General features: G+C 69.0%; 2 protein-coding genes across 2 annotated transcripts in view; one reads left to right on the top strand and one right to left on the bottom strand.

The window, feature by feature from the left end:
* Positions 1-9,497, top strand: part of H696_00831 (hypothetical protein) — a gene marked incomplete at its 5' end in the record, with an annotated part of 9,968 nt that extends 471 nt beyond the window's left edge. The window contains 11 exons of the mRNA XM_009494716.1: positions 52-2,657; positions 2,879-4,552; positions 4,703-5,068; positions 5,256-5,359; positions 5,541-6,380; positions 6,564-6,629; positions 6,745-6,865; positions 6,995-7,222; positions 7,379-7,862; positions 8,098-8,585; positions 8,790-9,497. Coding sequence (XP_009492991.1) covers positions 52-2,657; positions 2,879-4,552; positions 4,703-5,068; positions 5,256-5,359; positions 5,541-6,380; positions 6,564-6,629; positions 6,745-6,865; positions 6,995-7,222; positions 7,379-7,862; positions 8,098-8,585; positions 8,790-9,346 — 7,534 coding nt within the window. The 3' untranslated portion in view covers positions 9,347-9,497. The remainder of the gene's footprint in view (positions 1-51; positions 2,658-2,878; positions 4,553-4,702; positions 5,069-5,255; positions 5,360-5,540; positions 6,381-6,563; positions 6,630-6,744; positions 6,866-6,994; positions 7,223-7,378; positions 7,863-8,097; positions 8,586-8,789) is intronic.
* Positions 9,498-9,634: 137 nt separating this feature from the next.
* Positions 9,635-11,682, bottom strand: part of H696_00830 (myosin I) — a 4,885-nt gene continuing 2,837 nt past the window's right edge. The window contains exon 6 of the mRNA XM_009494715.1: positions 9,635-11,625. Within this exon, the coding sequence (XP_009492990.1) occupies positions 9,967-11,625 (1,659 nt within the window). The 3' untranslated portion in view covers positions 9,635-9,966. The remainder of the gene's footprint in view (positions 11,626-11,682) is intronic.

Raw genomic sequence — 11,682 nt, 5'->3', positions numbered from 1 at the left:
CCCCGCCCCGCCCCGCCGGCACCCATGCCTGTCCATCCTGCTGGCCCCCAGGGGACAATACACGGCGTTGGTCTGCTTCCGCCTGGAACGGTCGCCACCCGACGCGCCGGTGCTGCTGGTGGCCACTGGCTCGGCGCGCGGTGTGCTGGCTGTGCACCTGGCCACCACCGGCGAGCGCCTCTTTGCCCTGATCATGGCCGGACCCTTTGCCGGGTCGGAGCTCTACCCCGGCGCGCGACTGGGCCACGACCGCGTGGGCAAGATCCACCTGGCATCCGGCACCGGGGCCGGGCTGAATGTGGTGGTCCAGCGCCGGCCGACTGCCGGGCCCCGGGGCCGGCCCTCTTCCGACGGCTTCTTCGGATCCAGCCCCTCCTTCAGCTCGGTGCGTGCGGTGGCGGCGGCTGCGGCCTCGGTCGCGGCCTCGGCCGCCGTGGCCGTGGCCGCCGGGCCTGGCCACGGGGCCGGCCACAGTCTGGCTGAACATCTGGCCGAGTCGGCCGCCGTCGGGGCTCGGCCCTTTCGCGGCCTGTTCGCCGGGGCCCCGACGTCGCCCATGCTTTCGGGCGCCCATGGGGATGCCGGCGGATCTCCCTCCCTGGCGGGCGCCCGGTCCCCGGACATGGACCCGGCCCTTGGCCAGCCGGGAGTGCCGTCGACGCCGCCCCTGCCGGGCTCCTTCGGCGCCGACAGCGCCACCGCCCAGCCGGATGGGCCTCCGGGCTTGGCCGACAGCGGGGTCGTTCACGAATGGCCGGCGTCCGAATCGGCCGAGGTATCCGTGCTGTCCATCCCCCTTGGGGATTTCCACCGCCGGGTGGCCCTGTCACTGGGCATGGCCATGAGGCCCGGCCGAGGCCTCACCCCGGCCGGCGTGTCGGACGGCCTGGGCGGCGTCCAGATCGTGTCCTTCGCCGTGGCCGAGCATCGGAACCAGGATCTCACCGTGGATGTCCCCCTGCCGGGGAGCCCCCGGGCGCCGGATACCTCGCCCTTCGAACGCCTGCCGTTGCTCCTTTCGCCTCTGGCCACCGGGCTTGGAGCCGACTTCCTGGCACTATCACCGAGTGTCGGGCCAAGCCCGGCCAGTAATCTGGACTCCCCGGGCCCGCCGGATGCCTCGTCTTTTGGGATTCTCCCCCACTCGCCGGTGGGGCTGCTGGAGAAGGCCCGCGGTGCGGCCCATGCGCTGGCCGCGTCGGCGGCCTCACCGCCGGGCGCATGTCCGCCTGTGGTCGGCGGGCCGCCCGGCGGCTCCGGGCCGGGGCCGGGACCGAGCCCAGGATCGACACTGGGCCCGGCCCCGGCGCCCGCCCTCCCCGGCTCAAGCTGGACCGCCGGCCGGATGGCCCTGCTGCCGGATGCCGGCCTCTCGGACACCATGGTGGACTCCCGAGGCTCGGAGCCGATGGCCGCCCCGGCAGATGTCGTCGCTCGGGCCCTGCGGTCGGATGATGGGCAGCAATACCAGCTGCAGCTGGCCGAGTCGCGGGCCCAGCGCCCGGGGCATTCGGCAGCCCTGGCCCCCCATCGCCAGGAAGTCTGGCCGGCCATTTCCGATGTGGCCATCCTGCCGAGTCGGATGCCCCTGGCGCCGCTGGCCGTGGGGCAACTGCTGGGCCGGGGCCTGGCCACCCCCGGGTCCCTGCCAGGATGGCTGCGACTGGCCGCCCCCGATGCCCGGCTGGGGTTCGACATGCCGGCCGAAGCCCTGCGCATTGTCACCTGCGGAGCCGGCCCGGTGCTGACCGTGCAAATGGCCACCACCCAAGATGTCGGAGCCACCCTGGCCCGGACCCGGCGCCTGGCGCAGGCGGGCCTCGAGCAGGACCACGCCCAGCGAGCCCTGGCTCGAAGTGCTGCCGGCGCCCCGGGCAGCAAGCCCGCCAGTGCTCTGGGCCTCGGGCAGCATGCCCACCGAGCGGGGCTCCTCGACACCTTCCTCAAATCCCTGCCCATGGGGCTGCTGGCCGGGGCCGGGCCCGGAGCCGGGGCGCCTGCGATCCCCGGGACCGGTGCCTCGACCACCGGCGAGGCACCTCCACCCGTCGATGTCCTGCCGCTGCCCGTGGAAGAGGAGGACCCGGACACGCTGCTGGTGGACGCGCCGGACCCGGGGCCCCCGGGGCCGGGCCCGATGCAACGACACCTGCAGCGCCCGCAGCAACTCCGGGTCCCGGCCCCGTCGGGCTCCCTGGCCAGGGGTGGCATGGCAGCCGGGCTTGCAGGCTCGGCTGCTCGGGCCCCGGGCCCCGGGCGGGCGAGTTCCCCCGCTCGGACGCCCACCCATGATGCCTCGAGCGACTCGGAGGATGACTCGGTGGTGCATCTGACCCGGTCCGACATCCAGCCCGCCTCCTTCCTGCAGGAGCGCCTGACCATCCAGTGGTCATCCGCGCTGGGGCCCCGCCGTGAGGATGACCCCCCGGGCAGTCTGGATGTGGACCTCCCCTGGGCGCCGATGGACAGCCCATCCGGCGGCCCGGGGCTGGGGGCCATCAATGTGACAGTCACCTCGGAGGCCGACACCCCGGCCGGAGCCCCGGCCGGCGGCGATTACCTGTGGGTCCCGCGTGAGGGTGCCTGGTCTGACGACCCGACCGGGGGATCCTCGCCCCTCAGCCCAGGCGCCTCGGCTCGGCGGCCATCCTTCTCCGGTACGCGGCTCATCCCCTCACCGGCTGGCTGCCCGCTGACATGGCACAAGAAAATGCCTCCAATTGGCCTGCCTACTTTGCTGTTTGCCTCGCCTGAGCTTGCTGACATGGCCTTCTTTCGTGCCTCTCCTGCCGCCAACTACCGCCATGCGGATGTGTATGTGCATGTCGGTGCGTATGTGTACACGCACACGCGCACACGCGCGCGCGCACCTCATCAGACAATATCTCGCTGCCGGCACATAACGAACTGGCAGACCCACCGAATGACGCGTCCGAGGATGACACCGACATGTTGACCCACGAGGATGTCGGCATGGGGGACTTTGGGGATGACGAGTTCTTCCAGACATTTGACGAGCAGCCGCTCGAGGCTCCGAGCCCGCCGACCGGCGGGTCTCCGGCAGCCGGCGAATCCTCCCCGCCGTCGTTGCTCGGGGCATCGTCCCTGCCCCGAGCATCGCCGGCGGCCTCGCCATCGGCCCTGCCCCCGGCATCACCCCAGCTGTCGCTCCCGCCGGGACCACCGCTGGGAGCCTCCCCCGGGCCGGCAGCACCTTCCCCCGAAGAGCCCCTACGCGCGGCTCCTCGCACCCCCCTGTCCGTGGGAGCCACCTGGTCGGACTTGCACCGGCGCGCGCGCACCGTGGCCACATCTCCCTGCGGGCGCTTTGTGGCCACCAGCGACGCCTCCGGCCGGGTGATGCTCTTCGCGGTGGATGCGGCGCTCGGGTGCGAAGTGCGCCTGGCGCGCACATGGATCGGCTATCGCGATGTGCAGCTGGCCTTCTGCACCAGCGAGCCGGCCACGTCCGGTCTGGCGGCCGGCCGGTCGCGCACTCTCTTGGCCTTGGTGCTTCTGTCCCCCCGACGGAGCATCCTCGAGGCGTGGAGTCTCGTCAGTGGCCAGCGTGTGCTGACCAAAGTCCTGACCCCGCGCGCGGCTGTCCATGACGCCCCCGGGCCAGGGACCCCGGCTCCTGGGGAGGAGCCCGAGGAGGGCCTGGCCCACGAGCCGGAAGCCTCGGAACCTTCGGGCGAAACACCGGTCCTGGTGGACCATGACGCGCGCCCGGGGCCTCGGGGGCTGGCTTGCAGCGAGGCCGAGCCCCCGGAGGCCGAGCTGTGGCACTTTTGCCTGGCCGTCGGGGCACAGCCCCTCCCGGCCACGATGGCCGGAGGCGCCTGGCTCGCCCCCCGACAGGATGTCTTCCTGGTGGACCGGCGCACGCTCACCCTGTCGCGCATTGTCCTGGACTATGACGTGTGTCTGCGCGGGTCGGTGGGGCTGGCGTGCGGCGCGGCGGCCGGCCGGCCGGGTGGCCCTGCGGGCCCGGGCCCACTCAGGCGCCTGCCCCCCTCGCAGACCATCCTCCCCTGGAGCGACCTTGTGGGTGGGACTCTGGCGGCGGCGGGGCGCCTATTGGACGAGGCGCCTGACGGCCTTCCCCGGCGGCCCTCCCCCTCGCTCGACGAAGCCAGCTGGTCCGGGCCGCAGTTGGGCGCAGCCTTTCTGGAGGCACAGCGGCACCTGGAGGCGCCGGCCCTGCCCGGCGCTGCCGGGGCCCTGACCCCGGAGCTGATGCTGCGCGTCCTCCGGCGGGTGGCCATCGACCAGCGGCCCTCCTCCCTAGCGGCCCTGCGCATCATCACGCTCATCGGCCTGCGCCACTTTGGGGTCAAGACCCCGGCGCTGACCCAATTGCTGGCGGACCCGGCTCGACATCCGCCGGCCTCCGTGTCACAGCTGTCTCCGCGCCATCCCGGGCCGTGTGTGGACTTCGCGGCGCTCGACGAGCTGGTTCTCTTTGATCGGGCCCTGCACGCCTTCAGCATCCTCGCCAGCCCGGTGAGCGTGGAAGACACCCGTCTGGAGGCCATCTGGATGGCAACCGGTACGCACCGGCCCCGATGGCCGGGCGCAGGGGTCCCCCATGCCCCGGGACCTGCCCGGGCCCATGTCGCATTGCCTGGCTCTCCCCTGCGTGCACATCGATCTGACCTTTGTCCGTAACTTGCTCGGTCGAAAAAAAAACCCCACCCAGGCCTCCCGGAAGTGTCCTTTACGGGCACCGTCTTCGAGGATTTGGCCGCCCTGCCGCGATCGCAGCTGGCGGAGTTCTTCGACCTGGGCAGCGGGGCGCACCCCCCGACGATGGTGACGCCGGCCTCCGGGGGGCCGATGGCGTCGGCAACAACAACCGCAACAACGAGCACCGACATCGCCGCCGGTGCCTCGGAGGCGGTCGACGCGCTGGCTTTCGCGCGGCTCTTCGTCTCCACGGCCACAAGCGAGACGCGCGATGCTGACAGCGCCACCCGCACCCCCTTGATTGCCCGGCTGACCAAGAGTGTCGTTGCCCCGGCCGATGGGTCTTCGCCGGACGCCAGCTATGTCCTCTTTCTTGCCGGTGCGTCCTGGTACCTGGCCAGGGGGCTGTGTCCAACGGCGCATCCTCGCCTCTGTCCGCCTTCCTCTTTGTCGCTCTCTCTCTCTCACACACACACACACACGCCCACTTGCCCATCGGGGGATTTTTGCTTCGCACCCTGCACTCCCCGCCCCCCTCTCCTGTCGCTTCCTTGTCCATCGCCCAGGCCGCCTATACTTCGAGGACTTTGTGAGCAGCGCAAGATCGGGGTCCTTCTTCCGGCTGATTCGTGCACTGCAGGTGATGCCCATCCAGTCAGAATCCCTTCAGGTGCGTGCATTTGCCGCCATGTCGTGCCCGGGCCTTGCCCGCCCATTTCCCCATATCCCTGCTGTGGCGGGGCCCCGGCACGATGTGCATGTCGAAGGCCATGCTCACGACATGCCCAAGGCAGGACATAATTAATTGCGCACACACGCGCCTGACACTGCCGCCCCTCCTCGCCCCTTAGCTTCTCTTGCGACTGTACCTCCGGCGCCTGGACATTCTCAATGTCCAGGGGAATGACGCCTCGGCCGGGTCCGATGGCCCGGCCTTCTGTCGGCGGATGCTGGCCCTGGCCGGGCTGCTGTGCTACGCCGAGGTGGCCAGCCCGTTGGAGACGGCCGCGCCGGCTGGCGTGGCTGACGCCTTCCCCGGCTACCGGATTGCCGGATGGCTGACACACCGACTGGCTGGGCGTGATGGCGGCCCGTCCGTGCATGCGTCCGATGTCCTGGCCCCGGGCTTGGTGGCTGGCGGCCAGGGCCCCGGGGGCCCGGTGACCAGCAACTCTGGCACCTCGCCGGCCGCCAACAGCACCAGCACACCGCCGGGCCTGGCCGCCGCTGTTGGGGAGATGGTCCTCACGCCGAAGCTCCTGTCCCATGGATTTGCCACCTCCCGGGCACCGAGCTCCGGCAACGACAGGCAGGCCCTGCTCAGTGTCCTCTTCTCTTGGTGCGCACAGTCCTACCGCATTGGGCATGCTCGTGCCCTGGCCAGCTCGGTGCTGCTGATGCAGGTCCTGCTCGGCGGGGGCGGCACCGCCGGCCGGGCCGGTGTGCCTGGGTCCACCGTGCTGCCCCGGCAGCTGGCCGGTCGATTGGCCGCCTCGGCGTCAGCCTGGCTGGACCTGGTCCACCTTCTAAATCGCTGCTGGTACTTGAGCGTGCAGCTGTCGGCTCCGGCACGTCATCGATCGACCGAGTCGGGCCCCGCCATCCCCGGGCGCCGATGCATGGCTCGCGGCGGGGTGGCTGTCACATCTTTGCCGCTGCCGATGCGCGTGTCACCACATCAATTGGAGCGTGTGCGTTTCCTCGCCTTCCCCCCTCCAGCCCGCCACCCCCAGTCATGGATCTGCCTCGCTGCACCCCAGCCCACTCACACTCGCCTGGCCGCGCCTCGCCGCTGTGATCCCCTCGCATGGCCACACGCCCATGCGCACGTCTGTGCACATGTGTGCCTGTGCACGGCCTCCCCGCGCACATAGAATGAGTGCTCCATCGAGCGTCTCTGTGCCATGAATTTGGCACTGCAGCCGAGCTTCCAGCCGATGGTGCGACCTTTTGGAAGGGCAGGAGCCTGCCTCGGGGCACACCATATACTGACCCTCGCGCGTGCCCCGCTCCTCCCCCCCCCCCCCTTTTCGCCTCAACTTGCACTCGATCCAGCGGTGCAACCACTTTGTCATGGAGTGCTTCCTGGTGTACTTCCTCTTTGACGACCTCAAGCGCGACCATCCCTCGGTGTCGGGAGCCGAGGGCATCCTTGCCAGTGACTCCTCTTACCTTGGTGCGCTCTCTCAGCCGCGTCCGCGCCTCTCCGGGGCCTCCCCCCACTCACTAACCCATGGGCCCGGGTGCGTGCCCCCTTCTCGTCCTCCTCCTCCTCCTCCTCCTCCTTCCCCTCCTCCCTTTTCAGATGTCCTCGCACGTCTGGTTGGGCTGATCGAGAATCTCCACCAGTCTTTCCCGCAAGAGCGCGTATCGACTTTCCCCCTGCGCCGGAGCCCGGATCGCCTGCACACGGGCCATGTGCTGCAGCTGATTTCGGCTCTCGGTGCGTGGGACCTCCTTCGGCCGATCGTGCGCCAGGTGTTCGGTCTGCCAGGGGCTGGACCCATCGGCCCGGACTCGGGCTTGTCGCCAGGTATGAGCGGCCTCCGTCCTCGAGGCGCCTCTTGAGCGATGCTCACTCCACGCCCACGACACCGGCGCCCATTACTGACCGCATTTTGCCATACCTCTCTCTCTGCCCCCCCCCCCCCCCAACCTCTGCTCCTCCTGCTTCGCCTGCCCCTTGAAGATACCGATGTCGGCACGGTTCTTCGTCTGGCCGAGCGTGTGCTGCTGGTGGTGGCCGGCTTTGCCGGCATCGCCCCTGGGCCTGTGACTGTCCAACAAATCCACACAGGGGCCTTGGTGCCGCCCCCGCGGCTCGGTGCTGGGTCGGCCACCGCCACCGTGGCCGGCGCACTGCCCTCTCCCAAGCCGAGCTATGTCTTCCTGGACCCGGCACAGGGGGTTTTCGCCTCGCCGGAGTGTGCTCGGCTTCACCGGGGTGCGGGGAGCGACTCGGCGTCGGCGGGCCTGGCCAGAGCCGATGGGCATGTCGTCCAGGCACCCGCGCGCCGGCCGGTGCACGCCTGCACCGTGGGCGATCTGCGAGACCTCCTGCTCAAGAAACCACCGGGGCATTATGAACATGAGGCCATCGGCTTCATTCGATCATTGACGGAATCCAGCGCGCACGAGGTCCTCAGCTTGCCGGACGAGTCGGCCCTCAACAGGTATGTGCCTTTGAGCCAGCCTTGCCTCCCTCTTCCTCTTTTTCTCCCCCGACCCCCCGCGTCTCTCTCTCTCTCTCTCTCGGATTCTCTTTTTTCGGGTCAGTCACTTTTCGCCATATGAACCGTGCTGACATGCATTTCCCCCGCAAAACACACACACACACACACACGCACACACACATGCACGCACATTTATGTAAATGTGCGTGTCCATCCATGATCGCATGCACACCAGCGACCTGATCCTGGCGGACCTCGGGACCGTGCGCGCTCTTCAGATCCTGGCCGCGGTGCGGCCTTCCTCGGCTGCCTGGCCAGCCGGCTGGCAGCTCTTCCCGCCGGCCGCACACGCGCAGCTCCTTGGCGACAGCTACTTTCCCCGGCCGGCCGGGGTCGGCCTGCCCGGGTCGCCGGGACCCACAACAGCCCTCGAGCAGGAGGCCGTGGCTCTCGCCCAGCTTCAGCGCCTTCGCTGTGTGCTGATGGCGCAGGACTGGGCCTTGGTTGCCCGGCGGCCGGACCTCCTGGATCTCGCAGCGTATTTGGGATTGTCGGCCGGTCCAGCGGGCTTCGGCCCGCTGGGTCCTGGTCGCCGTACTGTCCGGCCACTCCTCACTCCGGACCAGTGGTACACGGCCTGGATTGGACGCCTGGCGCTGGCTCCCGGAGCCATGCCGGCCATCGAGGCCTCGCTGCCGGTCCTCTCCCGGCGCCATCTCGTTGGTGCGTGTGTCCTGCCTCTCCGGCGGCCACTTGGCCGCTGACGCTGGACTGTGACCCATCTCGCCCCTTCCGCCCGCCTCCCTCAGACTGTGTCCTGCCTGCATTGGGCACACCCAGTCGCACTTGCCGAGCTGCTGCCTTTCCCGTGCTTAGTTTGCTCACTCCTGCCCATCCTTCTCCTTGCTTTCGCGACGAATCGGCCAGTTCCCGAGCTGATTGAAGCATGCCGGATGCGTTTGCTCGCGGCCCAGCTGGCCGACATGGACACCATTCCCACCAACCCCTGGCTTCGGGCGGATACCGCGCTTCGAGCCCCGGTGGATTTGCTGCTCACGACCGACTCACTGGCCGGGCCGGTGGCCGGGCGTCAGGCCCTGGCCGTCGGCGGTGCCGGGCCTCCAGCACTCGGACGCGAGCGCGACGACCTGGCCCTGCTGGTGGCCTTGGCGCGTGGGCTAATTCCCACATCCACACCGGCCGGGCCACCGGGCAGCGGCGGCGGCGGCGGCGGCGGCGGTGGCGGCGGCGGCGGCGGCGGCGGCGGTGGTGGTGGCAGCGCAACCGGGGCCAGTGGCCCCAGCCTGGGCCATTCCCACCTGCACCTGGACGGTCTTGGCTCGCCGGTGGCCGACACCTTCGACGTCGCTGACGAAGTGGTAACCGAGCGCCCGGTGGCCGGGTCCCTCCTGGCCATCACCAATACCCAGGGACTCTACCGGTGTGAACTGCTACTCACAGTTCTCAACGCCCTGTCCCACTGATCACAGAGACGGTTGCCCCCTGCTTGCATTATCCCGACAGCGCGGCCCCCTCCTTCGCCCCCCCCCCCCTCCCACATCCGCGCGCGTATGTGTGTGTTGTTCAAACATGCATCGAGGCACGGCAAGACACAATATAGCACCTACATTCCCATGTGCAAGAGTGCATGCGCGCGCACGCACGCATGGAGCCCGACACTCCACCCGGCGAACGGGGAAAGACCTCAACAAATACCCCCGCTCCCCCGCTCCCCCGGAAAGAGCACGGGCGAAACAACGGCAGACGCGCCCTCGTCAATGTTGAGGTTTTATTGCAGAAGGGAGGAAGAGGGCGGGCAGATGGGCCGCCCACACTTTGTCGGGCGACCTTGCACGGCAGAGGGCGGGCCACTGGCAGGCGGCGCGCGCACCGAACACCACACAGAGGGATGAAGAGGAGAGGGGAGGGGGGGGGGCGAAGGTGGCCTCGACTGCCGGGGGAGGAGAACGCACAGCGTTCCTCCCCCCCTGGAGGAGGCGGCCCACAGAGAGAGAGAGGGAATAAAAGAGGGAGCAAAGAGAAATGCTGGAATGGCGAAAGGCCCATGGGGGGGAGGGGGGGCGCGGCGGCCGGCCTGGCGCCTTTAGATCATCTCAACGTAGTTCGAGGGGAAGAGACCCTTGCGGCCATTGCAGGTGCCGGTCCACCAGCCGCCGTCGTCCTTGGCGGTGATGGAAACCACATCCCCAACCGAGAGCGACAGCTCGTCAGCCTCGCAGGCCGCGTAGTCATAGAGCGCACGGCACTGCGGGAGCTTGGGCTTGGAGGCGGGCGGCGGGGCGGGACGCTTGCCGGAAGCACCAGACCCGGAGGCCGGAGGCGCGCCGCCGAAGCGCGGGGCACCGCCACCAGCACCAGGCGGGGCGCCGAAGCCGCCAGAGGCCGGCGGAGCACCACCAAACCGCGGGGCACCACCACCACCGGCCCCGGGCGGAGCGCCGAAGCCACCGGAAGCCGGGGGCGGACCGCCGAAGCCGCCGGCCGCAGCCGGAGGCGGACCGCCGAAGCCACCGGCCGCAGCCGGAGGCGGACCACCGAAACCGCCGGAAGCCGGGGGCGGACCACCGAAACCGCCGGAAGCCGGGGGCGGGCCACCGAAGCGCGGGGCGCCACCGGAGGCAGCCGCACGCGGGGCCGAAGCCCGGCCAGCTGGCTGGATGTTCTTGGAGTCCTTGGGCATGCCGGGCGGAACCAGCATGATGCCGTTCTTGTTCATGGTGGGGATCTTGACGGTGCTGTCATGCTGGAACTTGATGACACGCGTACCGGCACCGGAGAAGCCGACCTTCTTGACGGTGTAGGTGATGGCATCGGAGAAGCGCACGTTCAGGGTCTTGCCGAAGTGGTCCTTGGCCTTCTCCACCATCAGGGAAATGAGCTCGGTCTTGAAGACAGTCTCGAAGACATTGTCATACTCCCCGGGGATGTGGAAGACCACCACATCATCGGCCAGGGTGGACACGCTGACGGCCTCGATCTTGTCCAGGGGCATGGTCCGGCGGACAACATGCACGGCCTGGCCCTTCTGCGGGCCGTCCTTCATCACCTCCAGGGCAATCAGGTAGATCACACGGTCGGTCATGAGCAGGACACGCTGCTGCGGCTTGAAGCGACGCTCATACTTGGTGACATTGTCGGCGAAGATGACGCGCTCGCGCTTGGGCAGCAGCACACGCAGGGCCGGGTTCTCGATGAAGCCGATGTAATCGCCGATGAACTCGCGACGCAGGGAAATGCGCTTGCGCTCCTTCTGCCCGTACATGATGTCCTGCGAGCGCTGCTTCAGCTCGACGAAGTACTTGGCCGCCTTCCAGCGGCGGTAGGCGCGCTGGATCTTCAGCGCATACCCATGGTACTTGCGGTTGCGGAGCTCCTCCAGCATGAAAAGCGACTCCGGGCTCTTGATGAAGATCTTGGAGTTACCCATCTGATACTGGGTGGGGTCCACATCGCAGGCCTTCATGATGTGCAGGCAGCCCTGCTGCGCGGTGCCGCTGCGCCACTCGGGGAAGGTCTCCGGCGTGAGAATGGCAAAGCGCCGGACGAACTTGTCGAAGGGCTGACGGAAGGCATAACCGGCACGACGAATGCGGATGTTCTCCTTGAGGTTCAGGTAGCGGACCTGATGCAGGACACGGTCGTTCTCCCAATCGCGCGGGCGCTTGGTCTCATTGGGCTTGATGCAGCGGACGTAGTGCGGCGTACAGCGCATGAGAGTGTCCACAAGCTCATTGGCTTGGTTCTGTGTGTGCGTGTGCGTGTGTGCGTGTGCGTGTGTGCATGTGTGTGTGGGGGGGGG

This window comes from Fonticula alba, assembly GCF_000388065.1.
Source record: "Fonticula alba strain ATCC 38817 unplaced genomic scaffold supercont2.1, whole genome shotgun sequence".
NCBI classification, from domain to species: domain Eukaryota; order Rotosphaerida; family Fonticulaceae; genus Fonticula; species Fonticula alba.
This window is presented reverse-complemented; position numbering and strand designations above follow the sequence as displayed.